Source organism: Cupressus sempervirens, chromosome 2, assembly GCF_028749045.1.
Source record: "Cupressus sempervirens isolate cs-2001-9-10 chromosome 2, ASM2874904v1, whole genome shotgun sequence".
NCBI lineage: Eukaryota > Viridiplantae > Streptophyta > Pinopsida > Cupressales > Cupressaceae > Cupressus > Cupressus sempervirens.
In genome coordinates, this window is record NC_143119.1 from 186859253 (window position 1) to 186886472 (window position 27220).

General features: G+C 36.4%; 1 protein-coding gene across 1 annotated transcript in view; it reads left to right on the forward strand.

The window, feature by feature from the left end:
- LOC149571701 (uncharacterized) overlaps nucleotides 1-27220 on the forward strand; it is a 319697-nt gene that overhangs the window by 265906 nt on the left and 26571 nt on the right. Inside the window, exon 18 of the mRNA XM_089813119.1 lies at nucleotides 26426-26591. Within this exon, the coding sequence (XP_089669245.1) occupies nucleotides 26426-26591 (166 nt within the window). The remainder of the gene's footprint in view (nucleotides 1-26425; nucleotides 26592-27220) is intronic.

Here is a 27220-nt window from a genome sequence, read left to right on the forward strand (position 1 = left end):
TCATTGGTGAATTTCAGCAGTTGGCAGTCATGTTGCCAAACATTTTAGTGCGTAGATTGATAGTTATTATCATTAAAGGCCTATCCGAACCACTGAGAGGTTGGATAAAGGTATTTGATCCCATTTCTTTACAAAAAGCTATGAAAAAGGCAAGAAGTATGGAACATGCAGTTCCAACAAACAAATTTCAGTCCAAAGGAGCATCTTCTAGTAAGGATAAAAAACCATTTTATAAAAAACCAAAGATGACTGATTTTAAAAATGATTCTAAAGATAAAACTCCAGCACCTTTTGACAGGGAACCATTAAATGATTTGAGGAAGAAAAAATTATGTTTCTACTATAAGGGACCCTATAATGCAAACCATGACTGTCCTCTTAGACCAAAGGGCAAAGCTAACAGAGTTATGTGGGCATACTATGAGGAATTAGAATCAAATAATTCAAACCAGCAGTCTGATATAGAGGAAATAGATGGTGAAAGGAAAAAGACGAGGCTGAAAACTTGTCTAAAATGGAGTCCAAGGATGGGGAAAGAGATGGGCAATGTAGGGAAGCTCATCTCACTCGTATTAAACTGGAAGGATCATTTTGAATGGGAGGAGTACTTGCTGGACAGTGAATTATAACATTGCTTGATACCGGTGCTACTCATAATTTCATTGATGTTAGGTTGGTGAAGTGTGGCATACAAACAAAGGAGTTTTGGGGAATTAGAGTGAGAGTAGCTGATGGTTACGTCCTCAATTGTGATAATAAGATCACTGGACTCCCATTGGAAGTTAATAATTATGCCTTTAAAGAAGATTTCTATGTTGTGCCTATGGGAGATGCATATATACTCCTTGGGATGAGTTGGTTGCACGATATTGGTGAGTTCAATCTTAATCTCATGGAGATGGAGATGAGGTTTAAAGTGAATGGGAAGACACAGATTCTTAAGGCAATCAGGGATAGTGATTTTTAGAATGGTCTCTTTCCAGAGGATGGCTAGATTGATTCGACATGATCAGGTAGAGTGGGCAATAGAGTGCATGTTAATTCCATCACAGGAGGGACAGCAGAAGATTGAATATCCTCCTCATATTTAGAAGCTTAGAATTAAACACTCTAAGGTGTTAAGTGACATTCCACCAGGTAGACCACCAGATAGGGGTTATTGAGCACATCATTGAGTTAGAGGAGAGGGCTAAGCCCATCATGAGTACACCTTATAGGCATCCAAAGAGGTTGAAGGATGAAATTGAAAAAACCATAAAGGAGTTACTAGCAATGGGCCACATTAGACCAAGTAAGTCTCCTTTTGCTTCTTTAGTGGTGTTGGTGAAGAAGAAGGATGGGACATTGAGGATGTGCATTGATTACAGGGTGCTTAATAGGAAGACAATTAAAAATAAAGACCTCATTCCCAAGATGGATGAGTTGATAAATGAGCTTCATGGAGCTTGCTTGTTCTCAAAAATAGATTTCAGATCAAGTTATCACCAGATCAGAGTTAGAAAGCAGGACATCGAGAAGGCAGCCTTTAGATGTCATTGTGGCCATTTTGAGTTCGTAGTTATGCTATTTGGGCTAACTAACGCACCTACTACTTTTTAGGTAACAATGAATAGGGTTTTTCATCCTCAGTTGAGGAAATTTGTACTCTTCTTCGATGATATGTTGGTGTATAGTAGATCTTGGGAGGAGCACTTGGTTCACGTTGATATGGTGTTGGATAGATTGGGTAGAGAGTCCTTGTATGCAAAGGAGTCAAAATGTGATTTGGATATGACAGAGTTGTATTTGGGTCACATCATCATGCAGAAGGCGTATGCATGGATCCTGAAAAGACTCATGTTATTGTGGAGTGGCCTTCACCGGTGAACCTTACACAGTTGAGGGGCTTTCTAGGATTATGTGGTTTCTACAAGAGGTTTGTGGATGGATATTCTAGGCATGCACCACCCTTGACAGATTTGATGAGAAAAGGAGCTTTCTTGTGGACTCCTGAGGTACAGGAATGTTTTGAGAAATTTAAGGAGTTGATGACTTCCTGTCCAGTGTTAGTGTTACCAGATTTCAACAAACCTTTTGAGCTACATTGTGATGCTTCCGGAGAGGGCATTGGAGCAGTGCTTATATAGGAGCACCCTATTGCTTATGAGAGCAAGAAATTAAGAGGGCCAGATTGGAGCTTCAGCATATATGATAAGGAGATGTTAGCCATTATGCATGCTTAGGTTAAATTCAGGCAATATTTGGTAAGTAGCAAATTTTGTATCAAAACTGACCATAATAGCCTAAAACTTTTTTTGGGGCAGCAAGATCTCAATGATAGGCAATAGAAGTGGGTGAGCAAGTTACAGTCGTATGACTTCGATATTACATATTTTAAAGGGACACAGAATGTAGTTGTTGATGCTTTATCATGTAGGCCCCATTTGACCTTATTGACAGATATATCGGAGGAGTAGAGACACTTGATCCTTGCAAACTATGGAAAGGATGTGCGGACAGCCAAATTCATAGATGGAACCATTCAGGACAGCAAATACACCCTTGTGAATGAGCTCATCATTTACAAAGGGCGAATATATTTGGTTCCAGGCTCAACAATGAGGAGGATGGTTTTGAAATCTTTTCATGATTCACCTATGGGAGGACATTCTGGTTTCTACAAGACATACTGGCAGATTAGAGAGCGCTTCACATGGAAAGGGCTCAAAGCAGAGGTACTTCAATATGTTAGGGAGTGTCCCACCTGCCAGCATAATAAGTAGGAACACTCCTATCCAGCCGGTTTACTTCAGCCACTTCCAATTCCTGATGGGAATTGGGAATGTTTATCTATGGACTTCATCACAAGACTTCCTAGAGCCCAAGGTAGGGACTGCATATATGTGTTTGTGGATCGCCTTACAAAGTTTGCACACTTTTTTCCAATCACTGCTACACAGGTGGCAGAGTTGTTCTTCAAGGTGACATTTAGATTACATGGCTTACCTCAAAGCATTGTGAGTGACAAAGATAGCAGGTTTGAGTCATTTTTGGCAAGAGCTATTTAGGTTGTGTGTGATAGAGCTCACTCCGAGTACTAGCTACCATCCTCAGACAAATGGTTAGACGGAGATAGTGAATAAATGGGTGGATATCTCAAAAATTATATATAGCAGGCCAACACATGTCTATTTAGATGTCACCCTTTATGGCCCTGTATGGGTGTGAGGCGCCCAATTTTATGGATCTTCTTTTGAGTGACAGTAGAGCACCCAGTGCAAGTGATTTGTTACAGGAGAGTCAAGACATTGTTAAGACTCTCAAGGATAATAAAACCAAGGCACAAAATTAGCAGAAGCAGTATGCAGATCAGAAGAGGACTGAGTAGACTTTTGAGGTTGGAAATATGGTGTATCTTATGTTGCAACCTTATCGTCAATCCACTCTCAAGAAGAGTAGTGTTGAGAAACTTAAGCCATGATACTATGGTCCATTCAGGATTATCAGGAAAGTGGGAGAGTTGGCTTATGAGTTAGATTTGTTGGTGGAGAGCAAGGTGCACGACGTTTTTCATGTGTCATGCCTCAAGAAGGCACTAGGACATCATATTGTTCCTTCTACAGTGCTTCCACCCTTGGATGATTAGGGAAATTGGTATTGGTGCCAGAGGCTATCATTGATTTTAGGGAAAGGAACTTGAGGCAATGCACTATAAGGGAGTATTTGGTGAAATAGGACTTGCCTGTAGAGGATGCGACATGGGAGAATGAGGAGATTTTGTAGGATCTGGACTTGAATTTTCTTGAGGATAAGCAAATTTAGGGAGGACGGACTGTAATGTCTATTTACCATAGGGGTAAACGAATTAATGCATACAGACAATGAACAAGAACATGTAATAGTAGTACTCCTTTTATTTGCATATATGCCAAAGAGATTACATAATGCTTATGATGATGATTACAATGATCTTGGATTGGGTACATATACTTCCCGCAGAACCTTCCCGAAGGGGTCTGTCGGCTATATAACAATTAACAACTACATGCTAATCTACCCGTCTGCTACACTATTTACCGAAGACATCAACCCGTCAGCTACAATATCTACTGACGACATCATTCCCCCCAAAAAAGAAAAGTCGTCTCCTGGCGACTTCAGAACTAACAAAATAGGAGACAACAACATACAATATAGAAGTAATATATACTAGAGAGGAGGCTGCATCCCTGAAGAGTTCAGTTGCCAGCGCAATTCGTATACTTGATCCATTCGGATGCGCAAGTCCTACTGAGTCCGCGTATTAACCTCTACGGCTTCCTTAAGAAGAAGCGCTGCATCCATAGCCTAGGTCTCACTACTTGCAATTCCTGTTCGGCTTTTTCCTTGTCCCGCAACAACGTTGCATGCTCAGCTGCCCACGCTACCTGCTGGCTGGCCAAGTCCGCAACTAACTTCTCTCTAGTCTCCCTCTCTATTGTCAAAGAACTCTCAACTGTAATCTTGTCTGATGCCCTGTCCACCTCTGTGTGCATATGAGCATAATAGACTTCTTTGTACAACTTGACTATCTCATGCGCCAGCTTCTCCATCGGAGTGCTACACAGTCCTAGCTCAGGCTCGGTGGCCCAATCAGCCAACATCTCTAGTGGCTCAACAACTAGCCAACCCTTGTCCTCAAAGCAGGAGCAAAACCACTTAGGATAGACTCCTCGAATATAAGCCCGAATCAAATGCAACTCTCTTCGACGAGTCAAAGCCTGTAATGCAATGGTGTGTCCTTTCTTCAATGCAACCCACATGGCTTTGAGGTAGTCCTTGCATCTCTCCTCATCTAACCCATAATCCTCATTCACCACATTGTCCATCGTCCACTCCCCATCACTATCCATCTCTGCCACTCCTACGGTAGCCATGTCCACATTTGGTGCCACCTCCTCCTTGGGCGCATCCTCAAACTGTGGAACTACCACCTCCTATGGCTTCGATACGACAGCTGGTCCTGGAGAGACCCCTCCATGCCTCGGGGACTAAATGGACGGACCGACCTTTGCAGGAATGAGTCAGAACTGCTGTCGTAGGAATGCGCTCACTTTGTCCATCACCTCCATCTTCTCGGCTTGCTCTATCTGTGTTGGCTCAATACTCTCATCTTGTTGTGTTGGTTGTATTGACTTTGTTGGCTATCCATCCACCAACAAGGAGGATGAAATAGTGACCACAGCATCAGAGCCAATCACATCTAATCGAACCTGAGGCTCGGGCTCTAGTGTTGGTAACTTTACCATCTCTGGGTTTGGCGAACAACTCTGGGAAGGCATGCTCTTGGTCATAGCCATAGAAGAAACAACATTCACTGCGGTCGTTGGGAAAACAACATCTGCCGCCATCCGTGGGACAACATCTACCACCGCTTGTGGAACATCTGCCATCGTCAATGGAGTCATAACGACTAGTGCATGACGCTAGCCAAACGAAGGAATGAGTGAAGTGGTGGTGGTCAAGTGTGTCGAAGTTGGCAACTGAAGAGGGGTAAAGACTGTGGACCTGCTACGTCGTTGACAATTTCCGCAAAAGTACTCTCTTCCTCAGACTCAGCCCCACTACCCTTTGAAGTGTCCTTCCGTCTGCTGTTTGTGTTTTTGTATGCCTCCAATCCTTGGAATACCATCTTTTGCCCAGTTGTTGTTCCACCCGTGTCCAAATGTCTCCAATAGAATATTGGAGGCTCTCTTGGCGCCAACTTTCCCCTCGGTGTTACCTCAAAATCATCAAGTGGTACCTGATTAATTGCTGCCTCCAAGAACAACCCAATGGCATGGTGTGGCATGAAGAACGTCCAGTGTTGGAGTGTCATAAAACTCCTCCATCCTGTCAGCGAGGATCGTGGCCCAATCATACACTATGCCATTCATGATGCCGTTCATGAATGCAATTTGTGACAAAGCTATATCCGATGCCTGACTTGCCCTTGTCAACCTGCTTTTGATGACATCCATGATGCATCTCTAGTGGCCCTCCCAAATAAAATCTCACTGAAGCCCTTTGCATTTGACACCCTTTACCACTAATTCCATTTCCTCTGGAATAAGATCGCAGCCTACTAATTTCACCCTATATTCCTTCCATTCTTGTGACAACTTGCGGTTCTTGATCTACACTTACTGACCTCCGTGGCTAGGGATACCAAAAACCCTAGTGAAATCCTTCAGTTTGAAAGAAACTATCATGCAGTGCTTCTTGTACAAAAATGTACTGGTTCTGCTATTCCTATTTTATGATTCTATCATGGTTCACAAAACCAATTCAAACAATTGAATGAAAAATACTGGAAGCTGTATGGCCCAATGCACTTGTGCTCATACCAGAATTTGTTTGATTACCTCTATATCCGGAGTTTCTTGTCACCATTTCTGACACTCGCTGCCATTGAGTCCTTGAAATTGAACCGTAAGGTGTGAGAGTTCAGCCCTTACTTTTGCCTTTTACTATTGGATGTTGATGGCCCTGCAACACGAATTCCGGAAGCCAAGACTCTGGCATTTTTCTCCATATTTGTCTTCAACTGGTTCTTCCACTGCTTCCTTTTCCCTGCAGATTCCCTAACGGCTTCTTGCTTTACCTTTATAATGTAGGGTTTCTCCTACTATTGCTTTTGCCTTCCCGCGCATAATATGCCTCAATATATATATATATATATATATATTTGTTTTCCCGGCGATTTCCTTTTAACTAGCAGCTAGAAGATTACTTGTTTGCAGGATTTTAGAACTCTGACCACAAAAGGTTTGCAACCCAACCCCTCATGAACACAAGCAATGGAAACATACACGTAGAAGGTATAACCATACAACGATGGAGATTTACAACAGCGTTTGCGGAATTTTACATCCCATAGTCAACTTCACATCTGTGGAGATTTAGAACACGATCAACTTCACATCCACGGAGATTTAGAACACAATCTGTCCCCCGCTCATCAATTCATATAAAACCTAGAGCACTGCAATTATCGTCACATACAAGTAAAGGTCTCAGATATTTCCAAGTTCCAGGAATCTAGTTATGGAAAGCTTCAGGAAGATCATCTACGGTACTGCTGAATTCTACGAAATCCACTAGGGAAAGGTTCAACAAAATCATCCTCAGCAAGCATGGCAATGCAATTCTTCAACAAAGTGTATGATCCGCTGTTACAGCAGTTGGAAAGCCTGGCCCTTTCGGAGCCCTCTCAACTAATTAGTAAAGATCCTTCACAAATTTCCGTGGATTGGCAAGAATGCCGCATGCACACATCTTTCACACAAGCCGCTGAATTTTACATCGGTGGAGATATAAAGTCGTCCGTGGGAGATATAAGGTAGACTCCGCAAAGATTGAAGGCCCAACCCGCAGAAAGTTCACCGTAGATAAAGGTGTCCGCAGACACTTGCCTGCGGGACACTTAGTGTCTGTAGGATAGGTGTCCGCAAGACACCCCCGTCTGCGGGACATGTCTGCGGAACACCCGCATACTATTTTTTTTGTTTTGTTTTTTTTTTCAATTTTTGGTTTTTTTTGTTTTTTTGTTTTGTTTTTTTCTTTCAATTTTTTTTCCATCTATTTCTCCCTCTGAGTTTTGTCCTCCAATGATGAGGGGATCGTTTTGGCATGGCACATCTTTAGCTTTGAACCGTTGACTACCTCTGGTATTTCTTGTCCGTCTAATGTCCACAACTTTATTGCTCCGTTGTCGCCTACTTCCCGTATTTGGTACGGTCCCACCCATCTAACCTTAAACTTTCCTAGTTTGATTTCGTTCCGTCCGTCATATTTCAGCACCAGCTGTCCTGATTCGAACTTGTTCAGTTTTGGGTGTTTATCATGCCATGCCTTGCACTTGGTTTGTGTCACCTCCGTGGCCCATTGTGCCAATAGCCACCTCTCCTCAAGTTTGTTCAAATTATGCAACTTTTCCCTTAGGCTTTCCATGTCGCCTAACTTATTCTCTAGTGCGATTCTCAGACTCGGTATCATAAATTTTTCTGGTACCACTACCTCCTGTCCGAATATCAACTGGAACGATGTGTGTCTTGTTGTCATGTTGTACGCCATACAGTATGCCCAGAGGGCAGAGGGTAGTTTCTACTCCCAGTCTTCACCTTTGACCCCACATGACTTGTAGATGATTGCTACTAGGATCTTGTTCGTAGCCTCGACCTGTCCGTTTGTTCGTGGGTAGTATGGGCCTGATAGAGAATGATATATCTTGAATTCTGTCGTTAACAGTTTGATGACGTGATTGACAAAATACCCTCCATGATCATTCGTTATCTGAAGTGGAATCCCGTACTGAGTGATTATTTGTTCATAGACGATAAATGAATTTTGCTGTATTGACTGCTGAGTTATCTGGTAGGGCCTATGCTTCCACCCACTTCGTTAGGTATTCTATAGCAACGACTATATATCGGCATCAGTGCCTTTGGCTTACTCTCAGGGGTCCCACAAAATCCAATCCCCATCGTTCGAACAATTCCTGTGCATGTGAGGGGTACAGCGGCATGAAGTCTCTCTTTAGCGACTTTCCAGCCCTTTGGCAAGTATCACAACGGATGACCCATTCTTGCGCATCGTTGTACACTATTGGCCACCACAGTCCTACCAGTAATATCTTCCTTGCTGTGGTGTCAGTTCCCATATGTCCTCTTGTTGGGCCATCATGTGCTTCCTTCAATACTTTTGGTATTTCCTCCTCCAAGACACTATCGTAGGATGTGATCCGGCCCCATTTTGTACAGTAATCCATTAATCAATTGAAATGTACAGCTCCTTAATACCAATTTTCATCTTTCATTCTCTAGCATCTCCCTCGGTGGTTGTCCCGTGGAAAGGTATTCCCCAATACTCGTGTACCATTTTGGTAGTACTACAATTTGAAATAACTATGCATCAGGAAAATCATCATTCATGCTGCCATCCGCTAGTTCACCTGTTTTAATTTGTGACAGATGGTCTATGCTGACATGATGCTTCCCGAGCCGTACAATGATCTTGAAAGTGAATTCCTACAACAAAAGTAGCCATCGGCTGATTCTTCCTTGGATGACAAGTTTATTTACCCGGTACAACAAGGCCTGATGGTCTACATAAAACATGAACGGTGTCGCCAGCAAGTAATGTTGGAACTTTTGCACTGCATAGACCATTCCTAATGCTTCCCATTCTATTCTACTGTAGTTCTGTTCTGATTTTGATAGTAGTCGTCTAGCAAAATATATGGGTGATCTAGTCCGTGGTTGCCTGTTTGCGCCAGAGTTGCTCCTATTGCATAGTTGGATGCATCTACATGGACATGAAATTCCTTGTTCTGATTCAAGTATGCCAAGATAGGTGTTGTGGCCAATCGTACCTTCAACCCTTCAAATGACTCATCCTGTTCTTTCTCCCATTTGAACAGTTCTCCTTTGCATGTTAACCTGTCTAGTGGGTATGATACTTTGGCAAAGTTTTTGATGAATCTTCTATAATAGCCTATGTGTCCCAAGAATGACTTTACCTCCATTACATTTGTAGACGGCTGCATTTCCATTGTCACTCTGACTTTGTTTGGATCTGTTTTCAACCCCTCTTTGCAGACTATATGCCCCAGCAATCTTCCTTGCGGAACCATGAATCTACATTTCTTTGGATTTAAAGCTAGTCATGCCCTTCGACATCTTTCCATGCATTCACCCAACGCTGCCAGATGTTTGTCTTCGGTGCTAAATATGAACCAGTCATCCAAGAATGCTTTGAAATTTTTGACGGACATTTTTTCAAATATGTGCATACAGACAATGAACAAGAACATGTAACAGTAGTATTCCTTTTATTCACATATATGCCAAAGAGATTACATAATGCTTATGATGATGATTACAATGATCTCGGATGGGGTACATATACTTCCCGCAGAACCTTCTCAAAGGGATCCATTAGCTACATAACAATTAACAACTACATGCTAATCTACCCGTCGACTACACAATATTTACCAACGACATCAACCTGTTGGCTACAATATCTACCGACAACAATGTCCCCATCTTTTTAGCATCGCAGTGGAGTTCTTAGCCTTTACATTCTCCCAAGGCTAAGTGGAGAAATAAGGAGAAATTGATTAAATTAATTCATTATAAAGTCATTACATAAATTAAAATAAAAAGGTAATTTTATATTTAATTAATTTAACTTTCTTGAAGCCCAATTACTTATTGTATTGTAAGGGAGGAGCTTCTAGAGAGTGCATTTTTTAGAAATACAACTAATTATTGTATTGGAAAGGGGGAAGCTTTTAGAGAATGCAATTAAACAATATTTTATTTCTTTCTAGAAGGGTGAAGGAAAAGAATAAATAGAGGTGAGAGCTTCATTGTTTATCATCCAATTATTGTGAATTGCATTTGATATAAACTTGCGAGAAGAAACTAAGATTTCTAATTTCAGTCAGCCATTGGAGAACATCAACTCTTCAGTGTTGCAACCATTTGAGGTGGTGAAATATCCACTGAATTTGGCATTCAGGAGAGCTTCATTCTGGAGTTCTATTTGTGCTTTAATTGGAGAATATATTTATTGTTGGCTGTTACAGTATGCATGAACGATGTCGCACTACAGCATGTATGCTTGATTCATCTCCATCTTTGGGCATCACTATTATTAGATTCCACTTCCAACTATTAGTAGTTAGCATTGTAACTTTTAAGCATATGATTTTGCTGTGATAATTTAGAATCAGATTTTGGTATTACTGTAGTCATTATTGTAAGCCCATGAGAATGAATTCAATAAAGGAGATACATGTTGCATACCATTTGTTTGATGGAATGTCCATCTAATAGCATATATGATCAACATAATAGTTGTATGTCAATTGTTTGTCAAAATGTCAGTTGGCTGTAGGTATACATTTCATATTTAGTTTCCATGTATATGCATTGAAAATACCAAAAGAACTGCACTTGCATATTAGTTCATTGTAAGAGGCATTATAATATCATTTGCGAACATTCTAAATTTCGTAGCATGGAGAAGCAGCATACAAGTGTTTGACAATATTCCTTGAGCTAAATTCAGTCAGTTTGGGCAAGGGATATTACAGTAGGATATACATCCTAGGGCATTAATATCATTTTCAGAATCTTCTCATTATATGATAGCTATCAGTATAGGAACTTCACATACCATTAATCACATGCAATTTGGATCAGATTGATCCATACTTATCTCTATACTATTGTAGACTATCCTTTATTTATAATCCTCAAACTTCTATATTGCTGCAAAGGATGAGTCGCAGTAGTCACTTAGTTATGCCACACGATGGAACATATGTTGCACATAGTGTGTGATTGCCACACTTGCAGGTATGTTGGACTTCAAATATGGCTAACATCCTCATGGTGTACTGCTGTAGAAAATACTACTGAATGATCACTTCAATAATAACTACCTTTTCTTTTTAATATGATAACACCTTTGGCATACTGACATTGCACTACTTTAACTTCATCTCTGCAACTAATGTTGTACCAAATCTCCGTCAACTCATAGTGAATTCAAGCCCTTTTAGTATATAAGGTGATGTGCTAAGATTGAATGTTATATACTTTCATTGTTCTGACCATCATTAAGGATTGGGTTGCTGTAGAGTCGTCTATGTTTGCATTTTTATCTTCATGTTATTTGACTGTCATATGAAATCTGCTTATATATTCTTTTCACTAATCAACTGCTGTTATAACTTACACCACCTTTTACAGAGTCCCTTCAATCTCACAGCCTCTTGACTCTTATCATCATCCCTAGCAAGAAAATGTACTATATCCATTCATTGTGAGGATGTAGGAATATCATTAAATACTTGGTAGTGATTTGTATCAATTATGCACAAATGGAGCCTAAAATTTCGGGCTTCAACACACCCTTTGTGTGGATGCTTTGTATTCATTGCAACCTTCGTATGTATGTGTGATGCTTATTTTGATAGAGGAGATTATTGTTTGTTTATGTTTCTTATCACCTTTTCTCATCATTGTTGGTCCTTTGGCTTTAATTTTTGATGTCGTCATAGTATCCAAACACTTTGCTGTGATAATCATCTACGGATATTTAAATCACGTCTCCTTCTCTAATATATTCAGCACTTTGTTTTGGACGCCATACTTGTTAGGAGTAGACACTGCTCTTCAAAATGGAAACATTGAACCAAATCACCAATTCCCGTGATGTTTTGGTATGCCCTGCATGCCACGTAGATACTCTGATAAATATTTGGCATTGACCCTTTCCAATGTCCATCACACTCATCATTGCATTTCACAATTTAGTTATATTGATGTTTGACCACCTAAGATATTCCCGACTTCTTCCAAATGCTGATATATATAATCATTCCCCTTATACAGTTCTATCTTCCACCAGAACTGTGCCCTTCATTGGGCTGATTGACTTAGTCAGTGTGCTAAGTATTTTATATCTTTATCGGGCTCCTTATCATTCGTACAAAAACTTTCTTATTACTATCACGTTGCTTGAAGAATGTTTCCTTTTAAAAAATTGCTGCTCTCTTGATTACTTTACCATTATATTTCATGGACCAATCGCAGATTGTATTTTTGTCCTCAATCTGCCTATAGCCAATGTAGTGTATGATTTTTATATCACTTCATTTATTAGATCCACGAGTCTTCAACAATAAGTTCATCAATACCCCTGATGCTATATGGTCTGCACAAGAGCGTTTTGATTGAGAAGTATCCTTGTTCCTTTTCCGAACTGGAGGACCTATTGTGGATGTAACATTCCCTATGGTAGCTGAAGTGGTCATCACCAACTGCTTGTTTGAGTCAAACAAACTAGCCTTCAATGCCCCAAATAGTTTCACAGTTCCAGTAGGCTGGTTACATTTGTTTGCTTCTTCAAGAGCTCTGTCAACTTTATTGATTTCAGATGAACCTTGTAATCAGCATAACTTAAATCCTTAATTAGATTGGATGTAATCTCTCATGTCTTCATGTGGCAGTTTATCAGTATCAGTCTCACAAGAAAGTAAAGCAGAATCCATAGCTTTTATTATTTCCCTTTGGATCTGCAGCAGGCCCTTCAAATGTATTTTTATCATACTCAGCATCAAAAGTGTAGTGTTTACATCATCTCACAAAAAGAAGTGAAATGTTCCATTTGTTGGGCAGATTTTTTATATCAGATACCCTCTTAGTAACACCTAAAATACAAAAAACCAAACATCATTTTAGAAGTTTTGATTCTGTTGAAACTGTGTAAATTGAGGGAGGGTGCTCAAATGGATGCCCCAATTTTGCAAAAAATTAGGACTCCATTAGTGGCTCTTATTGGGGACATATGCTCCATGTGGAAATAATAAGATTCCAGCTATCTCTGGAGGAGCGGACAGAGCATCCATGCTTAACATGATGCATGGTGAAATTGGGTGGTCCTAATCCCCCAAAAAAAGTGAACACTACTTCTTTCCTTTATCAAACACTCGATTCTGATTGTGTAACACTTTGAACCTGTTGATCATGATGCCATCATTTCTATGAACAATACATATTGCTTCCACTTCATCAATGCATTCTTTGGTATCTATCTTATGTTTTACATTTGAGAAGTCATCAGATGTACCATAGTCATCTGTTGAAACTGTGTAAATTGAGGGAGGGTGCTCAAATGGATGCCCCAATTTTGCAAAAAATTAGGACTCCATTAGTGGCTCTTATTGGGGACATATGCTCCATGTGGAAATAATAAGATTCCAGCTATCTCTGGAGGAGCGGACAGAGCATCCATGCTTAACATGATGCATGGTGAAATTGCGTGGTCCTAATCCCCCAAAAAAAGTGAACACTACTTCTTTCCTTTATCAAACACTCGATTCTGATTGTGTAACACTTTGAACCCGTTGATCATGATGCCATCATTTCTATGAACAATACATATTGCTTCCACTTCATCAATGCATTCTTTGGTATCTATCTTATGTTTTACATTTGAGAAGTCATCAGATGTACCATAGTCTTTGTGGAATGGAGGATCCCTACAGTCATGCATTTGATTAATTACAAAAGCATTAGAACAATTCATTTCTCCTTGAATGTGCTACACACAAACTTTCTCCACTCTCCGGATGTTTCTTCTCACAAGAAGCTTTTGAAGGTAACTGAATTTCAGGAACTTCTTTCTGATTAGATAGGATACTTGGACAATTTTCAGAATTACTCAACATATTTTCCTAATGAAGCCTAGCTGTTTTCATCTCACCTTCATGCTCATAGGATGAACTAGTGCATGTCTCACTTTTTGAATACACTTCATAAGTTTCATCAACTCCCAAATCATAATTAGGCATGTTGTCTTCATCACAATGCTGATGGATTTGATTGCATAAAAATTCTTCTTCAAATAATGGATTCAAGAACACGAAGAACTCAAGGCATATCTCGTCTACTTCCTCATCAAACAAGGGATCCGGGAACATAGAAAATTCAGGCCAACTATCATTAGAGTTTTCATCCAGATCATCAAATGTTTCATCAACAAGACTAATATTTTCATTGTCATCATCTCCTAAAACCTTTTCCTGTTCATGTCATATGCAGTTCTATTTCATCTTCACTTTTAATTCATGGGAATTATCATCTCCTAAATAAGTGATGATACATCAACTTGCTCATCATGGTGAATTGAGAAAAAAAATCAACCATTCTTCTCAACATGTTTTTGATATTCCATGTTCAACATGGCTGATATTTCTTCCATGCTAATACAATCCTTTCCTCATTTTTACATTCATTGTCATCCGTTATACAAATATCATCGTGGGCATATTCTCCATCAGACTGACCAAAAACTTCTTCTCCATTCAAATCTGAAAGATCATTTGTTTCTTGTCTCACTTCAGTGTACCTTTCTTCATCTCCATCTCCTTCTTCCAATTTTTGAAAAAGAAGCTTCAAATTGGGGTCACTTGGTGAGACTCCCAACTTAAAAAAATTCTTTATAAATTTTACCTATGGGGGCATAATGTCTGATGGTATCTCATGATAAGTATTTGTGATCCTCATGTACAAATGCAATGAAGACTCCCCTTCAAATCTTTCCAAACTGAAAAAGGCATCAAGTGGAGACATGTCAAGATCTTCTTCCATGCTGCAGCTTTGGTCTTCATGTTGTTTATAACACATTCCAACATCCTCGCTTGCATCATGAAATTCATACATGAACCATCCCTGTCTCACATTGTCCTTCAATGTCCTAACAAACAACTTCATCACCTGATCTTCCACACAAATCTCAATCATTTATGAATGTATAAAATGCATCCAAGTGTTGAAGGGCCAATCCATCCTATTCTCCATGGAACCTTGGTACAAGTTGTGAAAGTTTTGGGAATAACTTGATAGATTCATAATCAAAATTACTGAAATCCAATGGCCTAATGCCATTTGGAATATAAGGCTTTCTTTGACATGATCGATACATTTGAAAAAACTATATCCCATTTCCTTCTAAGTTCTCTACCTCAACAAAGATACCAATTGAAACTGTATTGAATAGAGTAGCCAATTCTTTCGAGGAATGTATTGATTTGTTGATCTTCTGGGTTCTCACTTATGGCAGAGTACACTTCCAAACAAATTGATACAATTGCTTTTTGATCCTGATCTATGAAATCAGAAATTCTGGGTAACCTCACAATATATATTGTGAGCAACTCTGCCCATTAGAGTCACCAATTTATTGGTTCCCAAAACCATAGATTGGAAATCCAAGAGCTTGCCCATTCTCCAAAAAGATTCCACAATCAGTTATGGCCAATGAATAGGAATACTTCTTGATTCCTCTGCACTTCAAACTCTACTACACCTAGGCAGGTGAACCTTCACAATAAACCCGATCACTCAATCCAAAGCTTTTCTATAGCAAATTTAAGCTTTGCAAGTTATCTAGTTAGCAAGGTCTTCTAACTCGAACAAAGTGAAATTGAATACTAAATGTTTGAATTGAATAAATGTTTTGTATAATATTTGTCAATAATGGATTTGATGCTTGTAAGAAGGAAGGTATAGATTTTTTGACTTCAAATATACACAGTCAACTACAATGAAGATTTTCACTTACAACTTTATAAAATTCTACGCACTTATACTGTCAACAATTTAATAATCCAAAGGCGATAAATCAAATATATATACGCAATTTTAAACTACTCTAGATTACAGTTTAACTATTAAAGCATGTAGCTTTGGTTTGACAATGACTATGATCAGATCTATATATACATATGTATATATGTATACCAGTATGATGTACATATTAGTATATATACATACATATATAATGGCGATATATGTAATTCTGCATGTGATCGATACAGTTGAACCGATGAGCATATATATAAAATTTGAGATCACATCTCAGCCATGATCGAAACTTATTCAGATTCCTTTGATTTAAAGATCATTATTAATCTATATAAATCGGGCTGCATATGAATTGAGTTCATTATGATCAGTTATACATATTTAAGACTTGTGTTAACTCTAATCATAACTGAGTATGATAAGCTAACATTGAATAGGCATGATGGTGAATGGTCATGTCTCCCTTCGGAGCCTCTTCGTGCAATATGTATACTCGATCTGCCTGACATAACAAGGCATCGAAATCAATTAATGCAAGCATATCAAAGGATCACTAGCATCTCAAGTTCAAGAACATCTTTGTTATCTCTGTTATTTCTGCACTAACATATACAAGCAAATCGAATTCATTGACATCAGTGTTCAAACCTGCAATGAAAGTTGTGCATCAGTTAGCCTCATAATGAAATTTGGTATGACACTTTACATGGTATCATAGCCAGATTAAGGAAAGATCTCATTAAGTTTAAGAGATCAGATTTCACATTGAGTAGCAGTCACTTATTATTCTTTAGAGATGACAAAAATGTTAAAAATTTGAACACCACCTTTCAAGTTCGATGGATATGTGAATAGACTAAGAAAACTAGATGCTATTTGATATAGATGAAAGTTTGGTTTGTCTGGAAGTATATTTCTTGTGATCTGCTACATCAAATAAAGGTGTCTATTCTAAATTACACTGCTTCGGACTATGAAGAAAATCAACTGTTTTGATTTCTACTGTATTAGATTTGGAATTATTTTGAAGAACTATCAAACATATCAGAATTTCAATTCTTTGATAGCTACATATAGTTTGGACCATTTATATTCCAATGGACTGTCAACAGTACATATTGTATGTTGCCTACAAATGTGAAGATATTAAACCCATGGAGATGTGGTGGCAATGTATTCATGGGAAAATATGTAGATGTGATGTGGATACTCAATAATCAGGAAATATAATCAACACTAAAAGATCTGAATTTAACTATCTTGCAATATATCATTGATATCTGTTTATACACAAAGACTTGTACTTTATCAGCAATTGAATACAAAGACCGAGTCTAAAATTATCGCAGAAGTTTGACAACAATATCGAATAATTTCTATTTGAAATGATGAGAAGTGATATATATTTAGTGCATAGTTGGGAATATAGGTTATTAACAAATCTATGGTTGGAAGATTATCACAGTTGACTGTCATCCTACTAGTGCATAGAAGTTCCTATTTTAAGTAAATTCAAGGGATAGTTAAGAGATGTTCATCATGTGTTTGAATGTATCTTTTGGTAGTACTTTCAATTTCATGTGGCAAGAATTTAGGCAGAGATCATATAGCTGATAGAGGTTGCTATCATGTGCTCTATATTATGGCTGTGTTGACATTGGCTATGTTAGAGATGGTAGGATTCATCTTAACTTTTGTGGAAAGTTGAAACTACATCCTAAAGAGTAGCATTATAAAGTGTGACTACTTCACGTTGAAGTTGAACATTACTAGAAGATATGAGTTTCCTATAAGGCTCTAGTGAATTTCGAAATATGATACCGTTGAACTCCTCTTCCACTCATTGCATGATATTCTTAATTTGGAAGGTCGAATAGACCCTTATATTAGTATATGCCAAACACAATAGAATAATGTATAATCTATGGAAGTTAGTGAATCAGAGGATTGGCACCTAAATGATGCTTTTGGGACAAAATGTATAAGGTTACAGATTCACATGAAACTTTGGACATTGATCATGATCCCTGGGTGAGACACACTTTGTAGTAGAGAATGATGGTTCATCCATCATGAATCATTGGACAAAATTCAGACCAAATTGAATTCTAGGAGCAAGATATGCTTCTGTAAGAAGAGGGGCAGCTAGAGGACCTGCTTCAATGACTTCTGAGGAACTTGGTTATATTGGCTCAGAGGGAGTGGACCATGATGCTACCACCTAAATTATGATAGATGCATACTCTCTAAGCTTGAGATTCCTCCTATTAGGGAGCAACTAGGGATCTGTTTTAATTGACTATCAATGATTATATTGATTCAGAGGGAGAAGATCATGTCTAGATAACTTCTCTATTGACAAGGAAACTATAGCAATCTATAATGTCCCCATTTTTAAGATTGGTTTTAATAATAATAGAGTTAATATACAATTAAACAAATGAATAAATAGATATTTAGATATAATTATTAGTCCCTGCCTATATATAGGCAGGGAACTAATGTTCCCACTAGCGCACAACAATTAATTTTTTTAGGAATCCATATGTAATAATCTAAGGTTTGTATTGGAATTATTTAATAATTATTTTCCTTGCAAATTTTTTAATTTTGTGATTGGATGTTGCGAATTTTCCCGGGGTCTAGAGCATTTATAAATGAAATTAAAAAATGTCATTGAATGACAGCTGTATGCTATGTGTTTAATGCATTGGCTGGCTAACAGTAAAAGTATAGGAATGGATTAAATGCTCTTGGCAAGAGGACTGTTTGAAGCAGTAATTGATGTCTGTGTTGTGTTGAACGCCTAACACAGTTGACTGCAAACATGAACCAATTCTCCATACTAAAATGGTTGAATGAACAAAACTCTAAAGAGAACCATATTTCTGCCACTATTGTTCCTGCCAAATTTACAGGTAAAAGAATTTATTGACAAAATACCAATTAAACGTCAGCATATCTTTCCCATGTGCAGCAGACCCCATCACAATGCCATTCTAATTCGAAATACTAATTCTATTCTAATTCCATCAATCAAACGGACCCTTAGAATATTAAAGCTCATTTAGATTTGTGAGTATATGATTCAAACAAGTTGTAGGTACTTCAAATTTTAGTATAGTATTTTTTTAATATGATTATTTTATAAGTTTATAATACATTCTAATATATACATTATTATTGTTTTTGAAAGTATAATATTGTCTTTATATGAAATTATCTATTTAGAGTACTATATATAATAGAATAAATACATATTAAATTTTAAATATTTTTCTATATATATGTCATCTTAAAGTTATATTAATAAAAATATTTAGTAATATATTTCTAATATCTAAATATAAATTAGTATGACCTATATTTACTAATCTTACTTTTACTTTTATCTGTATCTTATTTATTTTGTAAAAACAAATAAATGATTGTAAAATATCATATTTAAAAATTGATTTTAATTATAATTATTATTACACAACATTTAATAAAATAAAAATTCTTGTAATAAACTTAATTCAATTAAGGATATTTTTATTCAATTAATTAATACTATGAAATTTATTCAATATAAATGAAATATGAAAAGTGGATTTATGTCATTTTTTAAATTCAAACACAAATATCAAAGGGAACATGCTCTCATCATATTGCATAGATGAATATTTATGATACTATCTATGTGTATAATGGTTAATCACTAATTGAGATTGAATGACATACATACAAATTCAATATTTCTTAGCTTAGTACATTTAAAAAGAAAATCTTAGAAAAAATAATTTAAAATCAAATATTTAAAACTTTATGAACTTTATAAATATAATTTTTAAAACTAATTTGATATTTTCCAAAGTTTTCTATACACTTTTCAGCATAACCTACATTGTACAACAAATAATTGGTTGTAACCTATAATTAACTCATTCTTATCCATTTACTCCATGAATTTGAGCAACTACCAATTAGAAATTTTGCCACTTGTTTAACTCACCTTCTAAGCCTTGCACAAGGTAGGGACTCAAAGCTCTCACAAGGCTCTTGTTTATTCTATGTTTAATAAAAAACCTAATAATAGTAAATAATTATTTAGTAAATAAAATAAAATAATAAACTATAATATAGTTTATTAATTTATAATGAAGAAGTATATTTCATTAATATATATATAAAGGATTAATTTAATATTATTATATAATAATAATATTAAATATAAAAAAAAAGATTGTATTTCGCATATTATTTTTAAAATATAATAGATAATATTTGTAAATGAAATATTAAAATAATGTTAATTATTTCATCACATAATATTATATTATCATTAAATATAGGATTAGTACATGTTAAATATTAAATAATTATAATAATGTGACTATAGAGAATGGTCACAACCGTTGAGAAAACATTATCTATCTGGATATTTATATGGTAGATAAAGGAGAATTAGGGAGAAAAAGAAAGGGGAGGAGATCATCATCTTTCAGATGGGATGTTAGACAAAAGGGGTCAAACTCAAAACTTAGAAATTTATTTCTCATCCAGCGCAGAGACAATGGACGCAGCAATATATTAGTCATTTTGATAGTTAAATATCCGACAAGGAGAAATATATATATTTTGGCATTGCTTCATGTTGGACAAAAAAGAGGCTTGACTCAGGAAGGGAATGGAGATGTGACATAGTCAAAGCAGAGAAAGGCAATCATTGAAACTAACTTGGAGATCAATCATGAGATGAGACATACCTGCACAATCAGAGGAGGGAAGACATCATCTTGGTGAAGGCAGTAATCCATATATAGAGAAGCATAGAAAAATACGAGAAGAGGGAATTCAGGATTATGGAATACAAATGGCGCTTAATCTAGTCGACAAAGAATAGACAACTTAGTCAATAAATCAAGTAATCCATACATTATTCAGTGTCAAACAAGTCATCAGGTCCACTGAAAATTCATATGATTGTTTAGATCTGCTTCATTATCAACATAGACAAATAGTGCATCAGTTTCAGAATGTAACATGATTGAGGCTCAATGATCTATTGGGATTCATATCTGATACATTACAAATGAATGGGATGTCAATAATGTCCTGGCCAACTAAAGCACATGGAAGGAGATGGGATATAATCGTTCACACAATTAAAACATTACATGGAAGAAATTAAGTTATAAATACTAGTGATAATGATGAGTCAACGCTAACACATACATAGGTAAATCTGCTCAAAAGGTATATCAGGTGTGGAGCACACCAGATCAGGTTATCATTTGAAAGCCACAAGTCAAATTATGAGCTGTGCACACTTATCAGATGACATGAAGTCATTAGTAAAGGAAACGTAACTGTTTTTGGAACCCTATTAGCTTACATCTTGCAAGTTCAATAAGTGCAAAGAGGAAATGATTAATAATTACACATCATGATAAACCACTAATTAACATATGTGATTATTATTAAGGATTATTAAAGGATTTAAATATAAATAAGAGAGACCTTCATAACAAGGGAAGTGGTAGCAGAAGTACAGAATTACTAGTATATCTAGATACATATCTCTAGAAACATTCAATAGATTGACAACAATCAGGAAGAAAATATGCTTAGATAAAGAAGATGCACATATTTCATGAATTAGACATTGGCAAAGGACAACATAGGATTTATGATATCCTTGGAAAGAGAGATCGTGTGTAACAATAATTAGATCATGTAGATAGAATTCAAGTAATTGATTCAAAAAAGAAAAGAAAAGAAACTAATTATATTAAGGTTCGTTTGGTTCTTGGAAGATGACAGGAATTGGCTTTTCCAAAATCTGGATTTGAAAATTGTTGTGTCTGTTTCAAAATTGGAAAAATGGAATTAGCATATCGGACTTCCAATTTAGACCTACGCATTTTATATGAGTATTTTGGCTGATTTTCATTACATTATTTCAGATCTGAGCAATTTGTATGAATATTTTAGTTAGGGTTCATTACAATTATCATTGAACCTATGTTCAAATGTTGTCATATGCAATCTAAGTCTTTGATTGTTAATTGTTTCTGACAAGGCAGACTTGAAACCAGTGACCAATGACAGCCCAATAAACTTTATCTTCACATTCCATAGATAGTGTTAGTTTCAAGGATCACTGCAAATGTAATAGCACTGCCATTTAATTTTGTTCTGTGTGTTTCAAATGGCAGCAATCTCTTTGTATTTGTATGAGGAATAAACCAAGAGGAGACATGTCCCTTCATGGGACATGTCTATTCATTAATCTAATTAATATAATGATAATCTTAATAATATACATAGATATAGATATAGATATATGAATTATTATTATATTAATTAATCTCATAGGGTTATCCTACTAAAGTTACCAAACATCAACACTCACTCTTAGCTAGGGAGGATAAACACATGTATTACCTCAATGTAATATCAAGTTACCAAGATAAAGGATATTTTTTATCAGAAGATATCCATCATTTTGATATCATGAGTATTGGTCTTCCAGAATATCAACACGTGATATTCACCAAAATGCTTTGAGTCATGGCCTATAGAATATCAACATATGATATTCACCATGTACTCAAATAAGATAATGGTCCGCAAAATATCAACATATGATATTCACCATTTTGATATCACATTTGATATCATGAGTATTGGTCTTCCAGAAAATCACCATATGATATTCCCCAAATACTCTGAGTAATGGCCTGCAAAATATCAACACATAATATTCACCTTGTACTCAATAAGGTTTAATATCACAGCTGATATCATGAGTATTGGTCTTAAGAATATCACCACACGATATTCACCAAAATGTTTATAAGGTATGTGCACACATTCTCATAATGCATACCATATAGACATCCACCGTGCAAAGTTTAATCCATCATGATCTGCATAGACATCGTAAGATATCCATCATAATAGAAAATTAAGTTAATGTGAGATCATCGCCTTTCAATAGCTTCTGCAAATACAAGTGATGATCATTTGGAAGTCGTCATTTCCTCATGTACATAAGGGGTAGGCCCATTAAAATCACATAGTCACAAGGTATATTCATGAATCATAGTCCTCTTGACCTTGAGAATTTATTGATCAGTAGAGAATCTATCTCAACATGGTTTACTTTGTCTAAATCAATATGACTAAGATCACTGAAGGTTGACTGAATCATATTCTCTATTTGCTCCCTCTCTTTTAAGGTTGCCTCTAATGAAATGTCAGTCTCCCTCTGAATCTCAATCTCTCTCTTCCTGCAATAACATTTTTGAAGGAAAATATCAAGGCACATAGCATTTATAGTACGTATAAAAATGCAAACAAGAGATTAACTACAAAAAGTAAATAAAGATAGTTGTCAAGTTATGATAATCAAAAATTACTTATCTGACTTAATATCTTTTAGAGGTAGTATATCTAGAAATGGCTCTTCATGAGACACTTGAATTACTCATACTTTGACTTCTCATAGAAACTTTTTAACATCTTTATATAAATATAACTATCTTCACAAAAGATCATATTATCATTTTTGTTGTGCATTCTTCTATCCTTCCATTTCATGCCCTTTCTATTTAATTAATCATAGCCATACTAAATATCCTTACACATACCACTTTCAAGGTTATTATATCTCCCCTTAGGTGATGTTATTAATGTTTTGAGATACTACTTGTATCTCCCCTTACAATCCTTTCTATTTTATATCCAATACTCTTCCCTCTACCTTCGGCAATTATCCTCTTCTTATTCAACTATTTATCAGCTTCCCACTTTATCATCCAATGGGAATAGCGAGGGTATATTCTCCCTAATAATTTTCAGCTATATTACCTCTATGATTAGCACCACTTTTGTGTCTGCAAAGTATGGTCGTCAAAGAAGAATATTCCTTGATGTTGTTTTTAATCTAGATGCATCCTACCTAAATTCACAGTATGAGTACCACTTAGCCCCAGCATGGGCTCCTTCACACGCATCGGTCACTCTACTCGAGCACCCCGCCATGCCTCTGCCCTATCAGTAACTTATAACACGAGGAACTCATGAGAAAAGGTCACTCTAAGAAATCTTGGAAACAACATTTTTTTTTGGCATAGCAATTGTCCCACCTTTGTGATGCCAGTCCTCCCAAACAGAAGACTCTTCATGCGGGATATATCAGTACGTAGATCTAACATCACTTCCCCTATGATTTGTTATCTTTGCTTCCAATAAAATACTTCCCATTCACCTTTTAATCAGTTCCAATGTTTATCCAAATCTTCAATCTTCTGCACAATTCTACCTTTGACTTTTGTATTTGGACCCCATAATTAAGAGAGTTGTATCCTTTTATAATACTCATCTCATCTGTCCTTTTCGATTTGTCCCGCTAAGAATTATTGTTCAATGTTGATCCTAACTTGTCGACAAGGGTGGGTTTACTTAAAAAATGTCTTATACTCTTTTGAGTGGCAACGTTTCATAACCATTATTTGCCACATTAAAACTTCAGCAATTTATTGGATTATCTAATCATTCTTTTCTCATATTGCAATCCCTTTGTATTTTAGGTGGTTGACATCAATGTATATATGATGTCTGTAATTTGAGGTGACAGTTTATAGATACCCCTAATCAGATGGTACCTCCGCTTGGTGGCATTTACCTACGTGTCTTCTACAGTCAATCATTTATATTTTACTTTGCGATAAGCAGAAGGTGATGTGGTTCCATATCAAAAGCATTGTAAAATGCATCTCACATTCACACTGTGACAACATTACACCCAATTTTGTTTTTTGACAATTGATATACTGCTTTACGATCCGGAAGACTCTTTGTGAATGGGTGGTTGTTCGCAATGATGCTTCCAAGCATATGTTGGCAGTCCAATGTATAATATACCAGAAAAATTACTTCCTTGGTGTTATCAGTTCTTTCATTAGACTTGCACCATGAATAATTCCCAATATTATCACTGCTGGGTGCCTCTTTCAAAGATGACGTTGACTGTATATTTTTCATCTTCACATCTATGATTGAGTGTGTGCAACTATGCAATAGCTTGCATGATTTTATCATGGTGCTCTTGTATTTCAACACTTCCATTCATGCACAAATAAGGAGTAATATTGATTGTAGAACCTGAAAAAAACAGCTGCCAATTGCATTTTTTTTTAAAAAGTCTTTTAAACCATTTCACCAAATTCCTTTTGTGCAAGTTTTGTAGTCATTAATGGCGTCTCTTGAGGCAGGCTGTGAACACATTTATTTTAAGGCTTGGAAGCTTCTCTAGATAATTATGTTGCTGCTTAGAGAACAGGTCCATTACTTGAGATATCATAGTCCATTTAAGCTGGAACACAATGTATAATTGATTTCAGAGTGTATGGTTTTTACAGAATTTAATTTCCAATGTCTCCGAATCTCACAAGCTCCTTGGAAAGAATACTGCCTGGATACCATGTTAGTTTTAGGGATCGCTGCAAATGTAATAGCACTGCCATTTAATTTTGGTATGTGTTTTTCAAATGGCAGCGATCTCTTTGTATTTGTTTGAGGAATAAACCAATAGGAGACACAGGAAAACTGCAGGTGGGTTCTGGTAGTGTAGGGAGAAGCAGTTCATGAACTTTTCTTTTCGAATTGGACTGAATATGATTATGAGAGGCCCTAAAAGCGTTGTATGAGATCCTACAAAAGACATTGAGGAAGAAAATAAAGAAATTGTTTTGAAAATGTGCATTGGGATGTCTCATTTTATTTGTAGAAGAAACTATACTGCACAACAACGGAGCAAAAAAATTTAAAATAAAATTGTGAAATAAATTGCTTACAGCTAAAACGGACCTTCAGATTAATGAAGAATTCAAGTGATATTTTCAAATAGCTTCTTCAAGTGTTTTAAGTTGCTGTTCAAGGAACATAAAATAATTGAGGTGCACTTTTCAAGAAATGTTGTTTTTTGATTGGTTTATGTTTAAAATAGTTATTGTTGGTATTCTACTTCAGATTTTGTTAATGAGGAAAATCAAAGCAATTTTTTTAACCTTTACTAGCGACTATGGAAAAGCAAGTTATATGAGTTTTCTTTGTGCACAATATTGTGTTTATTATTTTTTTTAAAGATAAAATTCATCTTGTGTTCTATTTTCTAACAGAATCCTTGTGGAGACGGTTTTGAAGTAAGATAAATATCTTCCTATTTCACAGAGCTAATGACTTTTAATGTTATTCATTTCCTAAATTTTCAGATCAGAGTGCATGATGATGCTGTTTCATGCCTGCAAATAATCGATTCTTCTAGACAGCATATGGTCACAGCATCCTGGGATGCAACAATTAAAATATGGAACATTGATGAAGGCAGAGGTAGTTGGGCAACAACTTTTGGTTCATCTAAGACGACACAAAGTGCCAGTAAGTATTTAAAGAATGACCATTTGATACATAATTAATATTTATACGGGATTCTAGCCATTTTAATTTTTTGAAAAAAGGTGAATATATACTATGTTAAACAAATTATGGTTACAAAAATACCAACAAATTTACTGAGGCATGAGGACAAAACACAAAGATGAGAGCTGTTTTGTACAACATAGAGCAATCAAACATTGTTGGTCTCTATTGTCAGCTTAGATAATGAAAGATAGTTGAAGAATATATACATAAGCAGAGACCACAGCTTGTAATGGAACTAGCAAGGTGAGAAAGGACCACTTCCCTCTTCTAGATTGTTGATGTGCCATACAGTTGAAGTGGAAGCCAGAGGTTTACCTAACAATTTTTTTCCTTGTCCCATGAGCATTCAACTTTTTTTAGGTCCCTTCCTGTGTGGATATTATTTTTTCAGTAAGGGGAAATGTTGGCATTGACCTAATAATTTAAGAAATCTTCTTTTGTGCAGACTTGGAAGGAGGCATATCATTCATGGTCTCGAGGGATTTCTCATGTTGTTTCATAACCTGTTATCTTATTTTTTATCATCAAAATGCTCGTTGATTAAAGTTTTTGGACTGTTTGAGAAAAAAATGAAAGAATCTTGA